This window comes from Pyrus communis, chromosome 17 (genome assembly GCF_041283825.1).
Source record: "Pyrus communis isolate YQ-2024b chromosome 17, ASM4128382v1, whole genome shotgun sequence".
Lineage (NCBI taxonomy): Eukaryota > Viridiplantae > Streptophyta > Magnoliopsida > Rosales > Rosaceae > Pyrus > Pyrus communis.
In genome coordinates this window covers 14,820,109-14,847,579 of record NC_142581.1, presented here as the reverse complement: position 1 = coordinate 14,847,579, position 27,471 = coordinate 14,820,109, and the positions used below count along the sequence as shown (strand labels likewise).

Sequence of the window (27,471 nt, the reverse complement as noted above, 5' to 3'; positions counted from 1 at the left end):
CAGCTTCACGATACTTCTAGGCAAGGAAGGTTGATAGTAATACATGTTATCCTTTTAACTAGATGTGAATGTATGAAGGGACCATATGATGCTTTACATTTGGTTAATTACTAATAATGGTGATATGATATCCCTTTTTTATCTTTTTAAACTCCAATGGGGATAACCCACAAGTGCATAATTCATCCTCCTATAAGGTGTTCAGAATCTAATTCTGGCCCTTCATGGTGATGCCCACATATTCTCTGAGTGGAGTTAAAGTGATTAACCTTTTCTAAACATGATTAAAAGGGTAATCACAGCTAAAGTTGAACTTTAAAAAGTCAAGGTTTATTAATGAAAAGCTAAGAAAAGAAAAGGGAAAGTGAAAGAGTGAAAATAAAAGGCAGATAAAAGTCCTTTTGGAGTTTACAAAATAGTGAAAGTCAAGGTCTGATAGGTTTAGAACACCACCATCTTCACGTTCCCATTTCATATAATTCTTTCTCCATCTAGTTCTATTATTCTATGTACAACTTGTGTGTTTTGCAAGTGGAGTCCTTGCCAAGCATTAAATTATTCTACATGTTGCAAACACTTTGAAAATGTAATGCCGGTGACAGTTAATTTGAGCAATTTTAGGCCACAAACAATTTTCTTTAGAAAGTGGTTTTTTTTCTTTTTTCTTTTTTTTTTGTTTGTTTGTTAGTATAACGATATATGTTACACTAACGGGAGGGAGAAGTTCGGCTAAGCCACACAATAGGCAACATAATTTGGTATCGAATTTGCCATCTATGCGATTCGAATCTAAGACCTCTCATTTACAAGTGAAAATAAATATCACCAGACCATAGTACTAAGTGGCCAAGTCACAAACAATTTAACTCTGCAGGAAACATTCACACTTCACCTGAAATTACAAGATTACAGATAGCAAACCAAGTCCTATGAAAAATGGAAGTTGTACATTCATTTATCCATATAATCACTCACTCAAAAAACATTACTTCCCACTATACTCATAACCAATTGTCCAGAAACTTGTCTTAGTTCTCTATCAGTAATCATTTAAGCAAGTCTCTATGTAATTTGAAAAACAAGGAAGTTAAGAAAAGGGCAACAAGCTGTTGAAATCATGGAAAAAATCCATTTAATGGAAGAGGGCAATTTTCAGTAGACCTTGATCTCACTGATATCTAACTCGTTCAGCTCTACAAGCGACTACTGGAGGATACAGATCAGAACCGTCGTTGCTCCTTGTATCGTCATTGAAAAATCCCATCGACTTGTTATGATAATGATACTCCTCCATGGGATGCCTTTGGATATTAGAACAATTGGAAGTTCTCTGCTTGACCATAGTTGATTGTGTGAGATTCATGTAACCGGCTTTCCCTACATTAGCTTCCTCTACATTTTCTACCTTTAAGTAGTTTCCAAACACTAAAGTTGATGACGTAGAAGAATTTGATCCGGAGGTATCATCCTGTACAGAATCAGAACTCGGAGCAGAAGATGAGCGAGTAATTGCACTTGCTGTTCGAGGCCTAGCAGAAACCCTAGTTGTAACATTGTTCCTTCTCACTTTCACCGAGTTCTGTTCTGAAGAAAATGGATAAAAGCCCACATTTCCATCACTTCTACGAGAATAAGGAGGAGTCACTTCTGATGGCACACTTTGAATCTCTTCCATCAGCCTACTTTCCCGTGGCTTGGCTGCACGCCATCCTCTTTTCCAACCAACTCCATCCCGAATTATTTTCGTCTACCTTCTGATGTCTAACATCCTTTGGTGTCTTGTTTCCCCTACTATATGGAGTGGCACTTGATCGTGGTCTCTGAAGAAGATACATAATCAAAAACTCCATTCAACTAGGCTATGATGTTGAACTCTTTTACCGAAAAGAACAAAAAAGAATTCATTACCTGTTGAGAGGAGTATGCAATCGCTCTCTCCCTCTATATGTTTCCTCTTTGCCTCATTTGAAGCTTTGCTCTCACTTCAGTCACCGTTCCAGGATTATCACACCATCCTTGCTGAAATTTGTTGTAAACAAAATGTTGATAAAGCGGAAAAATTTCTAGATGAAGTGTGCAAACATCGTCAGAAAGTAGAATGCAAAAAAATTTCGACAAGTACCTCAGCCTGTTTGACGGGATCAGCTTGGTTGAATTGTTCATCCAATGTGTCCTTCAAAGATTTCCCTTCTTCAGAGTTTCGTCGTGTTCGCACTCAAGCCTGAACTCGCTGCATGCACCTCAATGTAACTGCTGCTTGCTTCCTAACCTGTCGACTGCGAAATATAGCTCGAAGCCTTACCACTGCTCTTAAGGCCCTCAAAGCCTGCCTTGCCTGCAGTTATTAGTTATCACATTAACTATCATTGGGAAAGCTATGATTCAACATCTCGAGCCAATGACGTCGATAAACTCCGATTAATTCCAGCATTTGGAATTATCTATGTTTCATTTCTTTTAATCTTCTTAATCTGTTTCAATTTTATTTTCTTATAGTTTCTATTTGACATCGAACCAGCTTAAATCAGCGTAAACAACCTAAAATTCGCTCTCACACATGGTAATTCGGATGCAAATTAGACTATTATTCATAGGAGCAAAATTCAATAGTTAATTTATATAAGATACATGAAATGAAACTAGAAAAGGCACGCATGATTTTTCCTCTCAACTATCAATCAATTCATAATTTTTATTTTATTTTAAATTCAAGTACAATATTCATTCAAAATAGGAACAACCATATAAACAGCGAAAAAGATGCTAATAATAGGCCTCAATAAAAACGTTCCCGGAGAATAAACTGAATGAAGGGAAAAAGAGTGTCCTGCCTCAACAAAATAACAATTAAGACTAACCACCCAAATAAATAAACATTAACAAACCAGCTTCCAAAAGAAGGTCCACAATTAAATCAGGTGGTTCCTCAAACCACAAAACTGGGTGCTCCAATGTGAGACTAAATCTGGCTAGCCGATGAGCCACTGTATTAGCATCTCTTCGTACAAAGCTTGCTCTCCACGTTTTGAATGACTACAAAACCCTTCGGGTATCCTCCAATAAATGCCCAAATGGACTGTGGTTAACCACCGCATTGTTTTGATTTGCCGTGATCACCAACAAGGCGTCTCCCTCCAATATAATCTGCTTAGTCCTCCATTGATACACAAATACGGCTGTTTCACGAGCAGCTGCAATCTCAGCCTGCATAGGAGACACAATGCCAGACAACTTCATAGCCAAAACTGCTATAAAATCCCCAGCTGCATTCCTAATAATGACACCCACACTTCCCACCGCTTCATGTTCATCCCACGCACCATCAAAATTACACTTGAACCAACCTTCCTCCGGCTTCCTCCATGTTTGTGCATCAACATGTTTGTTATACTTCTGGACCATATTCCACTTTTTGAACTCCAATAGCCAAGTATGGGCTTGTAACTGGATTTCCCGTGGTGGTAAAACCGATCCCTGCCAAAGCATTGCATTACAAGTGTTCCATATCTTCTAAATCAACACCAGCGCCAAATCAAAACTCTCCCTAGAGAGAGACCGAGCATTCTTGAAACCCAACCTCTCTGTGCCGCAACGTTTGCAGCCCCAAGGGACTAAAGAATCTAATCGCTGCTGCATGAGAACAATGCAAAAGACCATGTTCAATTGTTTCTGGTACGTTAGCACAAAAAGGACAACAATCATCTAGAAGGACCCTCCTCTTCTTCAAATTGACTCTGGTTGGCAGAGCATTTAAACAACTCCTCCAGATACAAATTTTCACTTTACCTAGTACCTTAGCACGCCACAATGCCTTCCAATGAAACCAGATCTCCGCCGTCATCTCTGAACCATTCAATACATCACCACAAATTTCACTACACGACCGAACGACGAAGTATACACTCTTAGTCGTAAAATTCCTTTTTGGTTCCTTAATCCAAATCCACTCATCAGGTGGACTAAACAAACTCAAAGGAATACTCATACTGATATTGGCCTCTTCTTCAAAGAACATTTGATGTGATAAATAATATCACTCAAATTAAACCCTCTTTTTGGAGGGATTGTTCTAGGCCGGGGATTAGGAGGGATTGCTAATCTAATGAAAACTGACTCAAGGATACAAAAATATGCAAAAAAACACTTAAACAAACTCAAAGACTCTTAACTAAACTTAAAAGACTCAAAACAACACAAAACAATAAAAAAGACTCAATTTAGACTCTAGGGCTTAATTTGGACGAAAATAGAATTGGTTTTTACTTAAAAGACTCAAAAACACACTTTAGGACAGATTTGAAACAAGTAAGTAAAGGGAATTGGGTTTTGGACGAATTTAAGACAAAAATAAGTAATTAAAAGACTTAAATGCAATTTGGACGAATTTGAGAAAAACAATGGATGATTAGATAGCTAGAGGATTCTTTTCCACATATGATACATTCAGACACAAATTGATTTCCAGTTGCTTTTTCGATAAACCCCATGAAACGCATGAGACTCATACCAAGGATTTACTTAACACGATTGTGATGCGAGATTTATACGCACACAAATTAAACCCTCTTTTCGTCAAATTGTAGTATATGTATAAGTAGGGATCGTTCTGGACCGGGGATTAGGAGGGATTGTTAATCACTTGGATTTGACTCAAAAACGTAAAAACACAAAATAAAATACTATACTAGACTCAAATATTGCAAAACTAAACTTTAAAACACTAAAACAAACCAAAAGACTCAAACAGTACCCAAAGCACTCGAAACTGCCTTAAAAACACTTTCTGGGCAGTTTTGAGCACCTTGAGTACTTTGGACGAATTTGGGAAACAAAATGAATCAAAACACCTATAAACACAAACTAAATGTATTTCTAACTAATCTAACACTTTAAAATAAATAGGGGATTGGTTTTGACGAATTTAAAACTAAAACAGAAACTTGGAAACAAAACAGATTGTACAAACGAAATTGATGGAATATAATGATGAAAAACTAGTTAGAGGGTTCCTTATCCACACATGAACATAAGCATATAATTTGACTCCCAGTTATGACTTCAACAAACGATGAATGACAATGCTCCAAGTTAATTAGGTTCGCTTAAACTAACTTTCAAATTTCCCTAGATTCATTGGATTGAATGGGATACGCATTACAACCAAATTATTCCTAATCAAAGTCCCTAACCATGGAATACGCATGATAGAGACATTCAACAAAGATCATTAAGTTCAACGGAAATCATAAACATCGACTAGGCATTCATAACTATGGAATACGCATGTTAATCCAGCCTAGGGTTTACTAAACACAATCGTGACTAGCGATCTTTACTACTTATGAATATAAGTTCATAACGATTAGGTGAAATTCCCTTATATCCTAGCATCAAGTTTAGGCATGCAAATTAAGTGTCGACCCTCAACCCACATACATAAACAAGTTCTTAATCAAAACAGAAAAGTAAACCACATCTAAAGTTCATGAATTCATAACTGGAGTAAATCAAATCATAACCAACATATGTAAATGGCTTCAAATTCGCCTCTAACTAAAAAAAGAAATTAGTTCCACATGTTTAACATAATTGAACAACAAGTTAAATTAAACATGAAAACATAAACAAGTTAATAAACTAGACAGAAAGTAAATATGAAATTGAAATAGAATGAATGGAATTGAAATGGATGAATGCTAGCTAAGGGGTTCATCTCACACATGTTACACTTGCATAATAAAATGATTTCCAATTGCATTTCAATAAACCATGAAACTCAACACCCCGGGTTAATTAGGTCCGCTTAAATTAACCGTCAAGTTCTCCTTAAGTTAATGAATTGGATGGGTTAGCGCAACGCAATCCACAACATTCTCCAAAAGTCCTTTACGTGAACAGCACAATAAAGATACAATCAAAGATCATTAAGCATCATGAAAATTATAAGTATTGACGAGGCATTCGTTACTATGGAATACGCATGAAACTTATGCCAAGAATTTGTTTAACGCGATTGTTTATAAGCAACCTCCACTACTTGTGAATATAAGTTCATAACGATTAGGTGAAACTCACTTATATTCTAGCGTCATATTCATGCATGAAAATTAAGCGCGCATTCTCAATAAACATACATAAATAAGTTATCAATCAAACGGTTAAACAAATTGAATCCACAACTTATGAAACGCAATTAGAAGTAATCAAATCAAAATGCAAGCATAAACATATATTCGAATCACCCCCTAGCTAAAGGGGAGTTTAGTTCCTTATACGTACAAAACAAAGAGAATCAAAGAAACACCTAAACATTCCAACAACTCAAACTTGAATTGTATGAACGTTTAGGCCCTCTTCTCTTCCATTCCTCATTCGTACAAAACAAAGAGTATTGAAATTAAACATTGAAATCAAAGAAACACCTAAACATTCCAACAACTCAAACTTGAATTGTATGAACGTTTAGGCACTCTTCTCTTCCTCTTCGTTGTGGCACAAGGTCTAAGGTGAGTTTGATGGTGTGAATGGTTTGGGGAGTGGTGAAAATGGAAGGAGGATGGTGTTTGGATTGTAAGGGAGGGCACGGCACAAGGGAGTTTTGATGTCTACATTCTGAAATGTGGAAGGATGAATGAGAATGAATGCAATGGATGCTTATTTATAGGTGAAATGGGGGGAACATGACAGCTAGGAGGGAATGTGGCTGCATGTTTGAATGATTAAAGGATGCATGTGGGTTGGAATTGCATGTGCAATGAATATGTGGTTGCATGTGCAAGGGGACAATCTGAAAATGCATGTGAAAGTATGTGTTGGCTGCAATGATGAAATGGATGGGAGTGCATGTGGCTTAATTAATTAAAGGGAGTGCATGTGCAATGTTTTAAAGGATGGAATGCATGTGAGTGACAACTAGATATGTTGATGAATGCATGTGGAATGTTTGTGGTGAGTGAATGTGGCTGATTTGATTTATGGAAGATGCATGTGGATTAAAGGTGAGTGAATGATTATGGAATGCAATCTGAAATGGGAGATGGAATGGAGGTGTTTTGCATGTGAATTAAAGAGTAAATGCATGTGAATTAAAGAGTGAATGCATGTGAATTAAAGGTGTTGTGTTAGGTGATGGGTGCATGTTAAGTGATAAGTGATAAGTGATGATGATAAGTGATAAGTGATAAGTGATGATGATATGATATGTGGTTATGATAAGTGATAAGTGATAAGTGATAAGTGATGATGATATGATATGTGGTTATGATAAGTGATAAGTGGTGATGATAAGTAATGATATGTGGGAGTGTGGCTGAAATGAAGGAGTGGAATGTTGGAATGTTATGCACGGCTAAGGAAATTGGAAAGGTTTAAATGTCCTAAAACTAAAGGGAACAAGGTTCCAACACTTTGGTCTTCAATTAGGTCTTCAATTTCGTCCAACACTTTGGCGCCAAGCATAAGCTATCCATCCTTAGCCCAAAAGTGCTCCAAAAGTCTCCAAAATGCATCTTTTTGCTCCTTTAGCCCTTTGGACCTACAAACACACGAAAATAGCTTAAAGGACTAAAATAACTAAAGAAACATAACGTAAATGCACGAGAACAAGCCATTTAAGTCGCATGAATATGCTCCTATCAGATTGTGACTAGCAACCTCCACTACTTGTGAATATAAGTGAATAACTATTACGTGAAACTCCCTTATACTCTAGCATCAAATTCATGCATGCAAATTAAGTGTCGACCTTCAACCAACACACATAAACAAGTTTTAATAGCTTAGATAAGCAAATCACATTCAAGACTTAAGAAACAATAACTGGATATAATCAATTCATATAAAACATATAATCATGGCTTCAAATTCACCTCCAACCAAAAAGAAATTAGTTCCACATGTTCGTCATAATTGAAAACCAAATTAATATAAACACTGAACTAAAACTAAGGATAGAATACACCTAGAAACACTCCACACTCCAGTTGCAGATTTCAAACCCTCGTTGGATGGTAGATTACACAAGTCTTCTTTTTCTTCCTTCCTTGCTTGCGGCACTAGGGTGATGGGTGAATTATGGTGTTTGATGGCTGAAAGTTTGAATGAATGAATGAGTGAATGGATGATTTGAATGGTGCGGCAAACATTTGTATTTATAGGGCTTAAACCTTAAGGAAATCAGATTAGGGTGTGGTAGAAATTAGGTGGGAAAAGGTTTGCACAATCCTAGGGTAAAAGGGACTAGGATTCCACGGCAAAGACCAAGGAAGAATGGGAAAAGGATTGCAGATTCTAGAGCTTCTAGAAGAGGGGGAGGTGCCACTTTTGTAGGGTTTCTAGAAACAATGTGTTTTATGGCAGAAATTTGACTTCTAGAAGGGATAAAGGGTGCGGCACCTATTTAGGTGTTCTAATGTGAAATTAAGTTCTCTTTGCAGCTGGAATTAAGGTAGCAAAAGATTAGGAGAAGATAAGGTTGGATAAGATAAGATTGGATAGGATAAGGTTGGATAATGTTCCTTATTTCTTGCTCTTTCCTTATCCTCTTTGTATTTGAACTTCTTTCTCCAGATTTGTAACCTTTCCTAGCCTCTCTTGACTTCAATTTCGTCCATCCACTTTGCTCTATAGTTAAGCTATCCAATCCATGCCCAAAACTGCTCCAAAATGCACTTTCTTGCTCCTTTTGCCATTAGGACCTAAAAACATACGAAAATAGCTTAAAAGACTATAATAAGTAGTAGTTAACTAACTTAATGCAAGGAAACAACATAGCTAAGTAGCATAAATATGCTCCTATCAAATTCCCCCACACTTAGCTTTTGCTAGTCCTCGAGCAAAACGAAATAAACAAAACAAACAAGACACAATCTAAACCTTTCAACAATTGCGTTAGGGATTTCCAATGCAACATGATATATTAAAGATTACTACTGCCATAGATTTTAGCTATCCCTTACCCTTTAACATATACTTAATCATAGTTACCACTCACTAGCTCGCATTTAATCAATTTAAAACATGATTTTGAATGTAGTAACATGCCTTAGAGAATTCCCTCAATTCTTCACTGGATATACTCTCTATTTTCACACAGATTTTTTTTTTACTACACTCCCTACACTAAGTATATGTGAGAAGATTGATGTAAACATGTAGACTAATACTCACATATGTATAATCAAAGAAGACACTTTCTGGAATTATTAACATGTATATGATCTCATGAATGGAATGTCACTACTTAGACGCGAGAACCAGGGATACCATATGCTCAAACCAATTTTAAACCCTAGATATTGAAACACATAACAATCAAGATAGAAGTTTAAGGGTTGTTACGGGGCTAAGGTATTGGCTAACAAAGAAAGGTTAAGGATAAACAAAAGTTCTTAAAGCAATAGTAAGCAAAGTAATGAAATAAATACTTAGAATTCACTTTTAAATGCAGAAATCAACTTTGAACACCAAGGGAAACTTCACACAATACTTAGGGTCAAATTCAAACTTTTGGACCCTTTCTTCAACAATCAATACTTGTGAGTTCATTCCCACTTGTTTTCAACTCTTTTTTTTTTCTTTTCTTCTTCTTTTTCTTCTTTTTCACGTTTTTTTTCTTCTTTCTTTTTTCGTGCCCCTCTTCTTCTTTTTGGCACACTAACACAACTTTATAGGTTTCAAACGAAAATCCCTTCCCCCACACTTGTTTTTCTGCAAATTATAGATCAAAAGGAATTCCCTCTAAGTCATGCTTTCCTATCTTTTAAGAATAAGGGTATGGATAGTCCTAATCTAGGCTAGGTAAGGATTATGTGGTTAACAAAGAAAATTAGGCAAAGTAAGGCTCAAAGGGGTTAAACCTACAATACATATGCATAAGGGTAAGGCTTTTTGACTCTGGTTTAACTAAACAACTTCATCATATTATTTGTTATGCTAATCAATTTTATGCTTTTAATGAAATGGATATGAGTTCTAGTATTTGTAACTATGGTGATGAAACGATTTCTAAGTAGTAACCAAGCAAAGAATGATGAGATCATGCAACGACTTTAGAAAACAAGACATCAAGATTAATAACTCTCCAAACAAAGTTTAGGCTCAAGTCTCTTAGGGTTGTAACGTTAGTTTGAGTTTCTTCCTTCATAAAAGTATTGAATGTGGATTCGTTTGAGTTTTTTCCTTTGTGATTACATGTGGATTCGTAAATGTCAACTACAACTAAGCATAAACCAAAGAGTATATCAAAGTTCCATTCATGTTTGTAACTTTCTTTAGTAGTCATGCAATTAAAAATCAAATCCTCATCATTATGTTGGAAGCTATTCTAAGACACAAACAAACACAAAGACAAAAACGACTCTAAAAACAACTCTTTTTGGGTTTTTTAAACATTCTTTTTCGATTTTTTTTTTCAAATTTTCGAATTTTCTGTTTAAGACAGATAAAAATACTTCAAAACACACTAAAAACACTTAAAAACAGTGAATAACAACTTTAGAAGTGATAGGTGATAAAATCCCACGAAAATCATGCAAAAACAGCTTGTTTACCCCCCCCCCCAACACTTAAACCAAACATTATCCTCAACGTCTTAAGCAGACTCACAAACAAACAACCAAATAACACAACTAACAAACATGACACACATGGCAAAGTAAAAGCAATAAAGAGTAGGGTTCAGGAACGCAAATCTGGTTATTGGAGTGTTGGAGATTCCTAGGTCTTCTTTATTTGCATGCATGGGTTGCCTCCCAAGAAGCGCTTGCTTTAACGTCTTCCAGCTGACAAGACCTCCTTTTAGGCTTCATTGGAGCCCACGGCATGGAGGGTTGCACCATCCACGACATGCTTCTCAAAGTTCTCATAGTATGGCTCAATGAATGGGAAGGGATAGTGATCTTCCTTGATTGTGGTGTTTTGGTTCCTAAAGTCCATGTAAATGCTCCCACCACCTTGAAATCGATTTGGAACCTGCACCAAAGAAGGTAACAACCTGTTAGTTGAAATGGGAATTGGAATTGGGATTGGAGACTTACTAGGATGTTGTGGCAATGCCCCTAGGGCAGCCACCATCGCGTCAGTTTTATCATTAGGCACAACCATATTGGGTGTTTTTAGGGTAGTGGCGTGCTCCTTGTGCTCCACTCCAATTCCTTCCTCGATGGTGGTTTTAGATACATCTTTCTTGATTGGTGTTGAACATTCCTGCCCTATATTTTTAATTATACCAATGGTAAAACAAGAACGAACATCATTAGGATTCTTAATGGATTCAGAAACTTTAAAGTTAATCATATCACCACCAAATTCCATAGTTCAGGCTTCCTTAGCCACGTCAATCTTGGTGTGGGCTGTTTTCATGAAAGATCGTCCAAGTAAGAGTGGCGATGGTGGAGAATGGGTTGAATCCTCCATGTCAAGCACATAGAAATCTGCAGAAAAAATCAAGTGGTCTACCTGCACCAAAACATCTTCCAAAACTCCTCTCGGGTATGCATTAGATTGATCGGCTAATTGAATAATAACACCATCATTTTTAAACTCTCCTAGATTCATAGATGCATAAACAGAGTATGGCATGACATTAATTGATGCACCTAAATCTAGCATAGCATGTTCGAACCTTGTATTACCAATTACACAAGGGATAGTGAAACTACCTGGATCTTTGCATTTAGGTGGCAGCTTTCTTTGCAACATTGCAGAGACATTCTCACTTACATTTACCACCTCTTTCTTCTGAATCCGTTTCCTTGTTGTAAAAATCTTCTTCAAAAACTTAGCGTACTTTGGAATTTGCTTTATTGCATCAAGGAGCGGGATATTGACATGCACCTTCCTAAACGTCTCCAGAATGTCTTTTTCATCCTCCTCTGTCTTAGATTGTTAAACTTGCTAGGAAAGGGCACATTTAGTGGAATAGAACTAGAAAAATTCGAATTTGGACTTACCTTGGTGGTTTGGGACGGTTTTGGTGCATTAAGGGGCTGCGGCAAGGTTTTGGCTTCCCTTGCCGTGGCCTTTGCTCCCTGTTCCTCTTCTTGCAACAACTTTCCCTCCTCATTAAGGCCTTGTTTGGATGGTTTTGGATGATTTCCAAGCTCCTTACCACTTCTCAACGTAATGGCCTTGGCGGTTTCAAAGCTTCCCTTTGGATTCACAATGGTTGAACTAGGAAGTTTGCCTTGCTCTCGAAACTGCCCAAGGAACTCTGAAATCTGCCCTATTTGCTTCTTCACGTCACTCATCTCTTTTTCTTGGTTTGCTATTCTATTATTTTGATTTTGTAATCCCTGTGATATAGAAGTTAGTAATTGAAAAGTTTGATCATTATCAATTAGCGAACTTGAGTTTTGTTGGGCAGTTTGTGATTGAGGTTGAGATTGTGCAAATGGCCTTTGATATATCCCAGGGGGTGGCTATCGAATTCTTCCTTGTTGTTGAGGTTGTTGAGGCTCCCCTCCACTTGAAATTGGAGTGATCTCTCCATCCCGGATTGTATGTATTTGAGTATGGATCATTCCTTGGTTGATTTTGACTTTGGTACCCCACGGCATGGGCACTCTCCCATCCTCCATTCTCTATCAATTGAGGATATTGATCATTGAGATGTCCTTGCATAGAGCACACTCCATATATGGCCGCACCTTGCATTTTGGATCCTTCAACAACCTGAGACACAACCATAGTGAGATTAGCTAATTGAGATTGAATTTTAGAAATTGCACTTACCTCATTCACTTGTTGCCATGGGGGGGGTCTCTTTGTCCAACTCCCTTGTATTGTTGTGCATTCAAGGCTCGATTTGAAATTAGGACTTTGGCAGCTACCGGTGTTTTGTCAACCAAAGCACCTCCTGCTGAGGCATCTAGCATTTGTCTCTCAATTGGAAGGAGTCCTTCGTAAAAGTATTGAATTAGAAGCTCTTCCTTCATTTGGTGTTGTGGGCAAGATGCAACAAGGGCTTTGAAACGCTCATAATATGCTGGAAAGGATTCTCCTTGGTTTTGTTGAATTCCGCTAATCTTCTTCCTCAAAAGAATTACTCTTGAAGTTAGGAAGAATTTCTCCAAGAACGCTCGTTTCATGCTTTCCCAAGAAGTAACGGTTTCGGGCGCTAATTCGTATAGCCAATCTTTAGCCTTTTCCAAATAGAGAATGGAAAGGTTTTCATTTTCAAAATATTCCCATCCACGTTAATGGGTGTCATGCTTGAGCATACAACTTCAAACTCCTTCAAATGCTTGTTTGGATCTTCAATGGGCAACCCATGGTATTTGGGAATATGATGCAACAAGCTTGACTTTAATTCAAACTCATCGGTCTTGTCCGGGGCTACCCTAGGGTATTGAATGCAAATAGGCACGGCATTGTCCAACCTCGAGGCCGAAAGTTCTTTGATTGTTTGATTGTCCACCACCATGCTTTCTTCTTCTTCAAATTCAGATTCGGACCCTGAACTTGAACTAGGTGCATTAGGTTCTGGTCGCTTCTTCTTTCTTCTCAAAGTTCATTCAAAATCGTTGTCACTCAATATGTTTGCACGAATGGGTTGAGACTGACGAGTCATAAACAAGTACCTGAGACAAAGAACAAAAACAAATCAGCAACCACTTTAAAGGGCACGGCAAACACAACAAAAAGACACAAAGAAACACAATACACACTTTGACGCGACACAAACAAAAGGGATTAGCAAGTTTGCTAATCCCCGGCAACGGCGCCAAAATTTGATGTGAAAATTAACTTGAGATACAAATTAAACCCTATTTGTGACAATTGTAGTATATGTGCAAGTAGGGATCGTTCTAGACCGGGGATTAACTAGGGATGCTAATCAACACAAATAAGACAAAAAAAAAAAAAAACACTAACTAGACTCTATAGACTCAAAACTAACTTAAAACAGCAACAAGCAATCAAAAAGACTTAATTCTAGACCTAACAAGTGATTTTGACGAAAATAAAACTTAACTTGACTCAAAAGACTAAACGAAAATAGATTTTGACTCAAATAACAAGACTAAATGAAAGGGGGATTGTTTTTGACGAAATTAAAACTTAAAATAGAAACTTTGTATAAAACACTTTGTAAAAACGAATTTGGGTGAATTAAATGGGTGAAAGGCTAGTTAGAGGGTCCTTCTCCACACATGACATATGCATATAAACCAATTTCTAGTTATTATTCCTTTAGACTATGAATGACAATGTCCCAAGTTAGTTGCATCGCACAATTAACCATCAGATTTTTCTTATTTCATTGAATTAGATGGAATACACATCGCAACCAAATTATCTTTCTCAAGTTCCCTATATGAAATGCATGATAAAGATACATGTCAAAAGTCATTAAGTTCTATGAAAATCATAAGCATTGACAAGGCATTCATCACCATGAAACGCATGAGACTCATACTAAGGATTTACTTAACATGATTGTGACTAGCAACCTCCACTACTTGTGAATATAAGTGAATAACTATTACGTGAAACTCCCTTATACTCTAGCATCAAATTCATGCATGCAAATTAAGTGTCGACCTTCAACCAACACACATAAACAAGTTTTAATAACTTAGATAAGCAAATCACATTCAAGACTTAAGAAACAATAACTGGATATAATCAATTCATATAAAACATATAATCATGGCTTCAAATTCACCTCCAACTAAAAAGAAATTAGGTCCACATGTTCATCATAATTGAAAACCAAATTAATATAAACATTGAACTAAAACTAAGGATAGAATACACCTAGAAACACTCCACACTCCAATGGCAGATTTCGAACCCTCTTTGGATGGCAGATTGCACAAGTCTTCTTCTCCTTCCTTCCTTGCTTGCGGCACTAGGGTGATGTGTGAATTATGGTGTTTGATGGCTGAAAGTTTGAATGAATGAATGAGTGAATGGATGATTTGAATGGTGCGGCAAACACTTGTATTTATAGGGCTTAAACCTTAGGGAAATCAGATTAGGGTGTGGCAGAAATTAGGTGGGAAAAGGTTTGCACAATCCTAGGGTAAAAGGGACTAGGATTCCACGGCAAAGACCAAGGAAGAATGGGAAAAGGATTGCAGATTCTAGAGCTTCTAGAAGAGGGGGAGGTGCCACTTTTGTAGGGTTTCTAGAAACAATGTGTTTTATGGCAGAAATTTGACTTCTAGAAGGGATAAAGGGTGCGGCACCTATTTAGGTGTTCTAATGTGAAATTAAGTCCTCTTTGCAGCTGTAATTAAGGTAGCAAAAGATTAGGATAAGATAAGGTTGGATAAGATAAGATTGGATAGGATAAGGTTGGATAATGTTCCTTATTTCTTGCTCTTTCCTTATCCTCTTTGTATTAGAACTTCTTTCTCCAGATTTGTAACCTTTCCTAGCCTCTCTTGACTTCAATTTCGTCCATCCACTTTGCTCTATAGTTAAGCTATCCAATCCAGGCCCAAAACTGCTCCAAATAGCTCCAAAATGCACTTTCTTGCTCCTTTTGCCATTAGGACCTAAAAACATACGAAAATAGCTTAAAAGACTATAATAAGTAGTAGTTAACTAACTAAATGCAAGGAAACAACATAGCTAAGTAGCATAATTATGCTCCTATCAATAATGATGGAGATGATTATTTTCATTGTTTTAATCATATTTTAAGAAGTCTTGTTACCATTACACATGTTGAAAAATTTCTGGTGAATACCATTTCAAGCACTTTTCAATAAACAGCACATGGAGTATCTATAGGTTGATTTGTAACAGAACAGTTGAGGATTTTGTGTTTCTCATTTCTCCTGAGCTGTTGGACATCACAAAACAACATTAAGTGTGTGTTTTTATTTTATTTTTATAATCCTGTATTGTAACGCACTAGTGTACTGGGAAGCTTCTGGATCTACTACTTATTCTAGTGGCTTGTAGTAAGTTGTTAGAGTATTATGTAAATGGAAAGTATTATGATGATGTAGGTACACGTAAGTCATTCCCAATTAAGCAGGTCAAATCTTTTTTGCATAAAAGGTGCATCAAGAAATGTCTATAAAAACGAGCGAAATGAATTTTCCCCCTGCATCTCTCTCTCTCTCATAGCTTATGTTCAGTTGGAATTTGCTGTTATACTCAAATGTTTCATATAATGCAGATTCGCTCAGACGGTCAAACATTATACTGGAGTGCTACCTGGCCAAAGGAGGTTGAACAACTGGCTAGGCAGTTCCTTTACAATCCATACAAAGTACTCCATCTTTCATTTAGTAGAAAAGCGTTCTGCATCTCTTAGGACAGTCTTCAATTTTTAGTGTCAGTCTGTCATTGTCAATTATTGATACTGCATGAAATTGGCATTAATAAAATGAGCCTTTTCTATCATGTGGTTGCAATAGTTCTTATTGTATATATCATCATATTGATATGCCAACAACTAATTTACATTTTTTGGATGTTGAACAGGTGATAATAGGTTCTCCATATTTGAAAGCTAACCATTCGATCCGCCAAATTGTTGACATCATTACTGAAAATCAGAAATATAACAAGTAGGTTGCTATCTATGTTTTCGTTTGTAACTTTCAAACAGTTAGTCCTGTCATATTTTCTGCAGGTTACCTGTCTGATTTCTTGCTATTTTCCAGATTGGTAACGTTGCTCGAGGATATTATAGATGGCAGCAGAATACTGATATTCATGGATACTAAGAAAGGATGTGATCAGATCACTCGGCAGCTCCGCATGGATGGATGGCCTGCTCTTTCGATTCATGGTGACAAAAGTCAAGCAGAAAGAGATTGGGTCCTCTCTAAGTTTAAAGCTGGCAAGAGCCCCATAATGACTGCAACTGATGTTGCTGCACGTGGTAAAGGTATGGAAAGAATTTATTTTAAGCTTGTGAAAAGACTTGAAAGAAATTCTTATTTGGTTAGGCTTTAATTGTTGTTTGCATTATCATCATACAGTTGAAGACTTCATTTAATCTACTAATAGACTTTTTATTTCTCTCTCTCTTCACCCCCACCCCTCCCCTCCTCTCCAAAATTACGTTTCATGTTAGTAACTTAAAAAAATGGAAGCTGTTTTCACTTAGAGAATTTCATAGCGTTGATTGTCTAAGGCGGGGACACCATTTCATTTTTCTCCTTCCTATGTCCTATCTTTTGTCTATATGACATTTTTGTTTATCAGCCATTATTTTTTCGTTACTTATCTACTAAAGGATGATATTCTTCCCAACTCGTTTTTAAATTTCTTTCCCAACTTTCCCATGTGGAATGAGACGTACCCCAAAAAGGAGAATACTATTTTTCTGATTATTAAGGTTATTAATACATATTTGAAGCATCTGGTATTAGGGAAAATGACAAGTCACCCATTTCAGTTACTGTAAAACAGTCTGTTATCTCTAAATGTAATTAGCTGTGCTAATGTTTGTGATTAGTTAGAACTGTTATAAGGTAGGTAGTTAAGGGGTATCTTTGTAAATAGCCAAAGGCTATATATATGTCTTCACAGTGTACAAAATAATTAATTCAGAAATACAATTGGAAAGCTTACAGAGGAAGTTTCCAGTTTCTATATGGTATCACGCCATTTCTGCTTCACAGCATCGATCCTTCCGCTCCCTCGACTCGATCTCGATCGATTCTTGATCGATTTTTCTGTTCTTCTCCTCTGATTCTTCAGTTTCTCTTCTCCGATCTCTCTTGCATCAACATCTTTGCAAGCTATGGCGGCGCACTTATCTTCGCCACCACCTGAATCGTCTTCTCCGTTGGTTCAAAACCCTAATTTCTCTGGAAATCCAAGTCCTCTGAGTTCCTACACCTCCCTTACGATCCACAACATCGGCAGCATGGTGCCGATCAAGCTGAAACGACCAAACTATCTGCCATGGCGTGCACTGTTTGGCCCAATTCTACAGCGCTATAAGCTTCTTGGAATCATTGATGGTACTGATGTATGTCCATCGCCATTCCTACCTGATTGTAGCATTAATCTTGCCTTTGAGGAATGGTACGAAAAGATCAAAATCTCTTGATCTGGTTCAATTCCACACTTTCTGAGGAAATCATCCCTTTCACGGTGGGTGTTTCTTCGTCTCGCGAACTTTGGTTGAAGCTTAAACAGAGATTTGGTGGAATTTCAGAGGCTCATATTCATCAATTACGGTCGTGTCTCCAAGCTGTTCAGAAAGGTTCTCGCTCCATCTCCGAGTATCTTCAAGAAATTAAGGAAATCTCAAACTCCTTGCAAGCTGTTGGTGCCTCCGTTTCTGATCGCGACCTAATTGCAGCCACACTTCATGGCTTGCCTGATGATTTTGAGTCCTTCATTGATTCAATCATGCTTCGATTGTCCTCTACATCTCTTGATGAACTCCATGGTCTTCTTCTCACTAAATAACTGTCCATGGCTCGACGCAAAAATATCAGTTCATCCTCTGCTGCTGAACCTTTTCAAGCCTTCTTGGTGCACTATCAGCCCCCCTCTGCTACCGACTCCTTCTGTGTTTGCTGCTCAGCACCAATCTTCATCCTGGCAACAATCAAAATCTGCAAATTGTGGCAAACATAACAGAGGCCATTCCTTCTCTCACAAAGGCAATCGCAATTTCCAAATGAACCGTGGCAATTACTCCAACATTCGTGGAAATCGTAACTTTCAAGGCCCTCGTCATTCTCAAGGCTCTTCCCATTTCAAAGTTCCTTGTCAAATCTGTGGTTCTAACAGTCATGAGGCTCTTGATTGTTTTGATCGAATGAATCCTGACATCTGTGGTCGGATTCCTCCAGCTAAACTCGCTGCTATGTATGTCAATCAATCTGCCAAACCAGTCAGCCTTGGTTGATTGACTCGGGTGCGACTTCTCACATTACTAATGATGTTGCCAACATTTCTTCTCCCACTTCCTATACTGGTGAAGATAAAGTGTATATTGGTGATGGTAAAGGTCTTGCTATTCATCATATTGGTTCATCTGCTTTGCATACTCCTCATACTTCCTTTAAGCTGCAGAATGTTTTACACGTTCCCTACATGAAACATAATCTCTTGTCTGCTTATCAGTTTCTCAAAGATAATAACTGTTCATTGACCCTTGACCCTTATGGATCCACTGTCAAGGATCGTATTTTGGGGAAGATGCTTTTGCGGGGACCCGTTAGAGATGGATTCTACCCTCTTCAAGGCTCCAGCACTTCTTCACTTTCTTCTCCCTCAGCTCTGCTCAGTGTCAAGGCTCCTGTCAAAGTTTGGCACCGACGCTTGGGTCATCCATCCTCCTCTATTTTCAGAAGGGTAATTTCTACTAATAAACTGGCCTTACAAGGCAAGTCTACTATTGATTTCTTCTGCTCAGATTGTGCTCTTGCCAAGAATCATAAGCTTCCTTTTGGAATTTCTTCTTCAACAACAAATCACAGTCTTCAACTTCTGCATTGTGATCTGTGGGGTCCAGCGTCTATTATCTCCAACAGTGGTTTCAAGTACTATTTGCTCATTGTTGATAACTTTAGCAAATATAGCTGGTTCTTTCCTTTGAAGTCCAAGTCAGATGTTTTTTCTACATTTGTTGTCTTCAAATCTTATGTAGAAAATTTACTTGGCAATAAAATCAAAGTTTTGCGCTCAGATTCAGGGGGTAAATTCACCAGTACCTCTTTCGCTTCCTTTCTCAGTACACATGGCATTTTTCACCAATTTAGCTGTCCACATACTCCTGAACAAAATAGTTGTGCTGAGAGAAAGCACATGCATCTTGTTGAGACAGCTCGTACTTTGCTAGTTGTTTCTCATGTTCCTCATGTATTTTGGGTTGAAGCCTTCTCCACTGCCATCTATCTTATTAATCGGCTTCCCATCTCTGGTATTTCCTCATCACCATGGGAATTATTATTCAAGCAACCCCCATATTACTCTAAACTTAAAGTGTTTGGTTGCCAATGCTTCCCTTGGCTCCAACCATATGTTCACAGCAAATTAGATGCCAAGAGCAAAAGTTGCATTTTTCTCGGATATATCCTTCAACACAAAGGCTATAGATGTCTTGATCCCCTCACCACTCGAATTTACATCTCCAGACATGTTGTCTTTGATGAAAGTTCTTATCCATTTCAATCACTGCAGCCTTCCTGTTTCTGTCCCAACCCATCATCACCAGCAAGCTCTTCCTCTTTGGATCTTTATTTTGAGAAATATATTCCCCATCTCTCTACTAGCCGTGCACCATCTTCTTCACCTATTTCTCCTTTTGCCTCCGATTCTCCTCATCTTTCTTCTTCTCAACCTATTTCAGTCCCTGCTGCTTCCAGTTCTGACTTTGTTTCTGAATCCTCCACCTTACCCTTAAGTCAGTCCAATCCTCCTCCTCTTCCTCTTAATTCTCATCCAATGATCACAAGATCCAAGGCTGGCATTTATAAATCTATCCTTCATGCCTATGCAGCAACTAAACATCCTCTTTCTGTTGACACTGATTATGTTCCCAATACATACCTGCAAGCTTCTAAGCATGCTCATTGGCGAGCTGCAATGCAAGATGAGTATAATGCATTGATCTCTACTGGTACTTGGTCTATTGTCCCCTCTCATCCTTCCCAAAATGTAGTTGGATGTAAATGGGTGTTTCGAGTTAATAAAAAGGCTGATGGCACCATTGACAGATTTAAGGCCCGACTAGTGACAAAGGGTTTTCATCAACAAGAAGATATTGACTTCCAAGAGACCTTTAGTCCAATTGCCAAGCCAGTTACCATTCGGATCTTACTCAGTCTTGCTGTCCAACATAACTGGTTTCTCAATCAATTGGATATAAGCAATGCCTTTCTTCATGGTGACTTAAAAGAGGATGTCTACATGCAACAACCTCCCGGGTTTGTTGATCCCAATTCTCCTACTTCAGTTTGTAAGTTGAAGAAATCCCTATATGGACTAAAACAAGCTCCTCGAGCTTGGTTTGATAAACTTTTTCAAGCTCTTCATTCTCTTGGGTTTCAACAATCTTCATCCGATGCCTCCTTGTTTGTTCTTCATGGTCCTCATTTGGTTATTGTTCTTGTGTATGTTGATGACATTCTAGTAACCGGTCCTCACTCCCAAATCTGTCAACAGTTTATCACCCAACTCAGTTCTCAGTTTCCAGTAAAGGATCTTGGTCCTTTACATTACTTCTTGGGCTTAGAAGTACACAGATCCTCCCATGGCATTTTTGTTCATCAATCCAAGTACTTACTTGATCTTCTTAAGAAAACACACATAGAGGGTGCCAAACCGTGCTGCACACCCCTTAGTTCCACAAAATTAGATAACAGTGGGCCTCTCTTGTCCAACCCCACTGAATATCGTTCTATTGTTGGGGGATTACAATACCTTACTTGGACTAGACCGGATTTCGCTTTTGCTGTCAACCAGATCTGCCAATTCATGCATGCTCCCAGGGAACAATGATGCGAGTTTTATACGCGCACAAATTAAACCCTCTTTTTGTCAAATTGTAGTATAGGTGCAAGTAGGGATCGTTCTGGACCGGGGATTAGGAGGGATTGTTAATCTCTTGGAAACTGACTTAAAAACGTAAAAACAATATAAAACACTAAACTAGACTCAAAGAATTCAAAAATACTTTAAAACATAAACTAAACAGATTCTAACAAGTTCAAAAGACTCAAAACTCTTAAAAACACAAACTAAATTGATTTCTAACTAATTTGATATTAAAGTAAAGGGGGATTTAGGTTTTGACAAAATTAAACTAAATGAACAAATTGCAATTAAAACAGAATGTAAATATGAATGTGAATAAAATATGGATGATGGAATAGCCAAGGGGTTCTTCTCCACACATGTTACACTTGCATACAAGATTGATTCTCAGTTGGTCTTTCGATAAATTATGAAACTCAATGCTCCAAGTTAATTAGGTCCGCTTAAATTAACTTTCAGATTTCCCTAAATTCGTTGGATTGAATGGAATACGCATTACAACCAAATTATTCTTAATCAAAGTCCCTAACTATGGAATACGCATGATAGAGACATTCAACAAAGATCATTAAGTTCAATGAAAATTATAAGTGTTGACGAGGCATTCGTTACTATGGAATACGCATGAAACTTATGCCAAGAATTCGTTTAACGCGATTGTTTATAAGCAACCTCCACTACTTGTGAATATAAGTTCATAACGATTAGGTGAAACTCACTTATATTCTAGCGTCATATTCATGCATGAAAATTAAGCTTGCAATCTCAATGAACATACATAAATAAGTTATCAATCAAACAGTTAAACGAATTGAATCCACAACTTATGAAATTCCAACCAAAAGTAATCAATTCATATTGCAAATATCAACATAGTTTCGAATTACCCCCTAGCTAAAGGGGGGTTTAGTTCCTCATAACTTTGAAATCAAAGAAACATCTAAACATTCCAACAACTCAAACTTGAATTGTATGAACGTTTAGGCACTCTTCTCTTCCATTACAAAACAAAGAAAATTGAATTTAAACATTGAAATCAAAGAAACACCTAAACATTCCAACAACTCAAACTTGAATTGTATGAACGTTTAGGCACTCTTCTCTTCTTCGTTGTTGTAGCACAAGGTCTAAGGTGAGTTTTTGGGGGATGAGGAGTGGTTGGAATGAAGAGAAAATATGCAGAAAATGAAGGGATATGCACGGCAAGAATGGAGGTATTTGTGGTGTGTTGTGTATGAAAATGAGATGTTTATAAATGAATGAATGCAAGGGTATTTATAGGAGTAGTGGAGGGAACATATGGCTATGTCATTTGTAGGTGAAGTAGGTGGATGTTGTAGGTGAAGTAGGTGGATGTTGTAGGTGATTATGAGTGATAAGTGATAAGTGTATGATATGTTAAGTGATAAGTGAATGATTATGATAAGTGATAAATGAATGTATGATATGATAAGTGGTGAATGATATGTGGTGAATGATAAGTGGTAGTGTTTAAGTATTTAAAATAGGGAACAAAGCCCTTCCTTGCATGGCAAGGAAGGGAGACACAAGGAAACACACGACAATGTCCTAAGGTTGCTAGGAATGTTGTTTTTTGTGTTCTAAAATGCGTAGGAGTTTTCAATGATGCTCAAACATGAGGTCTTTTTAGGATTTAACTTTCCTACTTCAAGTCTTCAATTTCGTCCATCTTTTTGGCTCCAAGCATATGATATCCATTCCAATCTCTAATTTGCTCCAAAAGGCTCCAAAAGGCATCCTTTTGCATACTTTGCCCTTAGAACCTGAAAACACACAAAAGAAGCATAAAGAACTAAAATAACTAAAGAAACATAACGTAAATGTACGAGAACAAGCCATTTAAGTCGCATAAATATGCTCCTATCAAACAACATCATCAGGCAGCTAAACGAGTTCTCCGATTTCTTAAAGGTTTTCTTTCCCACGGTTCATGGTTCACAAAAGGGTTCAACCCATCTTTCAGCATACTCTGATGCTGATTGGGCTGGCTGCACTTTTGATAGAAGATCTACCAGTGGCTATTGTGTGTTCTTAGACTCCAATCTCATTAGCTGGAGTGCTAAGAAACAAAGTATTGCACGGTCATCTACAGAGGCTGAATATCGCTCCTTAGCTCATGCAGCTGCTGAACTTACTTGGGTTTGCAAAATCCTAAGAGATCTTCACTTCCCTATCCCTACACTGCCTACACTTTGGTGTGACAACATCTCAGCCATCTCCCTAGCATCTAATCCTGTTTTTCATGCTCGTACAAAGCATGTTGAGATTGATTACCACTATATTCGAGAATTGGGTCTAGCTAATCTTCTCAAAGTTCAGTATGTTTGCAGTGCAGACCAATTAGCTGATCTTCACACCAAGTCCTTATCCAAAAGTCGATTTCAGTTCCTGTGCTTCAAGCTTCCCATTGGAATCTGTTCTGATTCCCCTTCTAGCTTGAGGGGGTGTATTAGGGAAAATGACAAGTCACCCATTTCAGTTACTGTAAAATAGTCTGTTATCTCTAAATGTAATTAGCTGAGCTAATGTTTGTGATTAGTTAGAACTATTATAAGGTAGGTAGTTAAGGGGTATCTTTGTAAATAGCCAAAGGCTATATATATGTCTTCACAGTGTACAAAATAATTAATTCAGAAATACAATTGGAAAGCTTACAGAGGAAGTTTCCAGTTTCTATATCTGGACCAAATTTTGGACTATTATTCTACTGGAACAAATATGTATTACACAGTAGCTTATTTGAATCTATTACCATCCAAATTTGGTTGGATGGTACTAATTTTGGGTTTCATATTGAAGCCTACACTTCATCCTCTAAGGTCTTGGTGGTAATCATCTCTACCTGTGAATAATTGTTTCCCTTTGAGTCAGGTAAGGTTTTGGCGTGCATCGGATTTGCCCTTGGGATTTGGTAGGCAAAAACTGCTAACTTTTGGGTGCATAGGTGTGTTAATCTAGCATACTTTCTTGAATGTACTTAGCCTATGAATTGGCCTACATTCTTGTTTCTAATCTTCCTTTGTGATGTTTGATTTGGTTGCAGATGTTAAGGATGTGAAATTTGTTATAAACTATGATTTTCCTGGATCCCTCGAGGATTATGTTCACCGCATTGGCCGAACTGGAAAAGCTGGGACAAAAGGAACTGCATATACATTCTTTACAGCTACTAATGCTAGATTTGCGAAGGAAATTATTGCCTTGCTTGAGGAAGCTGGACAGAAGGTCAGTCCTGAGTTGGCAGCAATGAGCCGTGGTGCACCATCTCCCCCTTCAGGTCAGTTAGTCTGGACGCCTTAAGATGTGGGTGTATGTCTTTGCATACACCTTTAGATGCTTGTGTCAGCTTTAATGTGTTTGTGTGCGTAATGTGGACATGAATCAGCGAACCATTTGTCTTGGTGTGTGGTTAGATAAAGATTACTGAAATTGTATTGTTGTCATTTGTAATTGATCAGGTCACGGGGGTTTTCGAGATCGTGGTAGGGGTTATGGAGGCGATCGTCCTTGGAACTGATTAATGATGGTGCATTTGAACTTGACGTCCATATAGAGAGCAAAACTGAGCAATCGAATCTGTCCAATGTATTTTGTTCACAAAACTGAAAAAGCTTTGTATGAATACTGACTAGGATGTGTAGGAGTACAAACATGTTATGTTTATTGGAACTAATAGAAAGTTTAGAGTTTGTTTACTCTAAGATTCCGGGTTTTGGATCCATATCTAAAATTGTTATTCATTGTGACGTGGATGTGACAAATTAGGGTTGGCAAAACACCCGGGATTACATTTACAGCAAGAGAATTATGTGATATTGGTTCATAGCTATTGATTTCAAAGGTTGAATTGTATTTCACTCATTATATATATTACAAGAAATGAAGGCCACTCTTATAGAGAGTCACAAAGAAAGCTACAAGAATTGTAGGCAAACAGCTACAACAAATTCCCTAAAATCTGCCCTAACAAGTGGGAAAGCAAAAAACTTAATTACAAGTAAAGAAGCTCCTACAAGCAAGAAAGGTTGACAAAAGAGGTAAGGTGAATGACAAGGTATGGGAAGACATGAGAGTAGGGTTAAGACCATCACTTTAGCCCATGACTTAGCTAAAGTGAGGATTGATAGGAGCATATTTAGGCAACTTAGTTGGCTTGTTCTTGTGCATTTACGTTGTTATTTCTTAGTTCTTTAAGTCTTTTAAGCCATTTTCGTATGTTTTCAGGTTCTAAGGGCTAAAGGAGCAAAAAAGTGCATTTTGGAGCCTTTTGGAGCACTTTTGGGCTAAGGATGGATAGCTTATGCTTGGAGCCAAAGTGTTGGACGAAATTGAAGACCAAGTGAGCCTGAAATCGAAGGAAGAAGGAGGAATCAAGAATTGGAAACCAGTTTCCATTATGGGGAGTTTCTATTCTTGAAAGGTTTCCAATTGTGCAAGTTTCCAAATAATGTTGGTTGCCTAAATCACATGTTCTAGAAGCCCTAGACATGTCCTAAATTGTGCCGCACCTTACCTTCCTTTTCTCTCCCAAAATCTGCAAGATTGTGTCACAATCCCTTTCTTAAAAGTCTTAGCCGCACCTATACATTCCCTTTCACTCAAAATCTGCAAGTTTTGCACTTTCCCCTTCTTTTCCTCCCTTTGCTGCAAGACTTAGCCCTTTTCCCCTAATTCCTGATTTCAATTACCTATTCTAAAGGGATTTAACTTAATTCCTGATTCTTAGAATCGATTTGGGGAATTAAACACTTACTTATTTCCTATGCAAGCCTTGTCGTGCACCTCCCTTGACCTTTCCTCTTCCTTGCCGTGCAAGGGAGATGGTTCTTTCCTATTTCTAAAAGCTTTTGACTTAAATTCTGATTACCTAAATAACCTAGGGTTTTAATTCCTGAATCCTATTAATAAACCTCCTTGTTGCAGCCACAAATTATTCATTCATTCACCATTCACGCCAGAAATTCGTCCCTTCCCTCTAACACATCCATATTTCACCATTCTCCATATTTTCTGCCCAAAACCAACCTTTGCCGTCCCCTACATCCATCCCAAACCTAAATCCATCATTCTACATCATCCATAACCCCCAAAACTCACAATAACCCCTTGTGCCACAGCAATTAGGAGAGAAAGGAGGCCTTGAACGTTTCATGCTTGCAGATTGGGGCGTTCTTAGGTGTACTTCGTTCTTGTTTTCAATGTTTACTTTGTTATTACTTTCTGAGTTTGCTGTAATCATGAGTGGCTAAACCCCTAATTAGTTAGGGGAAAGTTTGAAGCCATGAACATGTTTGAGATATGAATTGATTTCTTCCAATTGTGATTCGTTAAGTTGTGATTGCAATTCAATTATCTGTTTTATTCAAAACTTGTTCTTGTATGTTGATTAAGGATGCATACTTAGTTTTCATGCATGAACTCGATGCTAGTTTATAAACGAGTTTCACCTAATCGTCACAAGTTTATAAACATGAGTAGTGAAGGTTGCTAGTCACAACTGCGTTAATTGAATTCTTGGCAAGAGTTTCATGCTTTTCATAGTAACAATTGCCTCGTCAACACTTATAGTTTTCATGAAACTTAATGATCTTTGATTGTACCTTTATTGTGCTTTTCACGTAAGGGACTTTTAGAGAATGTTTTGAGTTGTTGTATGCGCATTCCCATCCAATTCAATAACTTAAGGAAAACTTGAAAGTTAAAAAAGTGCTGTTCACGTTTAACTTGGGATGTTGAGCATCATAGTTAGTGAAAAGCAATTGGAAAAAAGATTCATATACAAATGTGTCATGTGTGGAGAATGGACCTCTAACTAATCCATCCATCATCTTGTTTCCAAAATTCGTTTTACAATCTGCCTAGTTTTATAACTTGTTTTGTTATTTCAATTTTCGTCAAATCAAAACCCCCATTTACTTTCTTGTTCTATAGTGTTTAGAATCTGTTTAGTTTGTGTTTTAAAGTGTTTTGAATCAAACC

General features: G+C 37.6%; 1 protein-coding gene and 1 pseudogene across 1 annotated transcript; one reads left to right on the top strand and one right to left on the bottom strand.

The window, feature by feature from the left end:
* Positions 1-1,093: 1,093 nt before the first annotated feature.
* Positions 1,094-3,841, bottom strand: LOC137709018 (protein IQ-DOMAIN 8-like; annotated as a pseudogene).
* Positions 3,842-15,724: 11,883 nt separating this feature from the next.
* On the top strand, positions 15,725-16,957 carry LOC137709019 (DEAD-box ATP-dependent RNA helicase 20-like). The gene is made up of 3 exons (XM_068448165.2): positions 15,725-16,231; positions 16,447-16,532; positions 16,629-16,957. Exons 1-3 carry the CDS (start codon positions 16,121-16,123, stop codon positions 16,921-16,923), a joined length of 492 nt encoding a protein of 163 aa, XP_068304266.2. The 5' UTR covers positions 15,725-16,120; the 3' UTR covers positions 16,924-16,957.
* The last annotated feature ends 10,514 nt before the right edge of the window (positions 16,958-27,471 follow it).

Bases quoted from the DNA above. Each gene is read 5' to 3' on its own strand.
- LOC137709019 (XM_068448165.2), top strand. From the start codon at position 16,121: ATGTTTCATATAATGCAGATTCGCTCAGACGGTCAAACATTATACTGG. The intron at 16,232-16,446 runs GTACTCCATCTT...GATGTTGAACAG, and splicing joins TCCTTTACAATCCATACAAA to GTGATAATAGGTTCTCCATA. The intron at 16,533-16,628 runs GTAGGTTGCTAT...GCTATTTTCCAG, and splicing joins GAAAATCAGAAATATAACAA to ATTGGTAACGTTGCTCGAGG.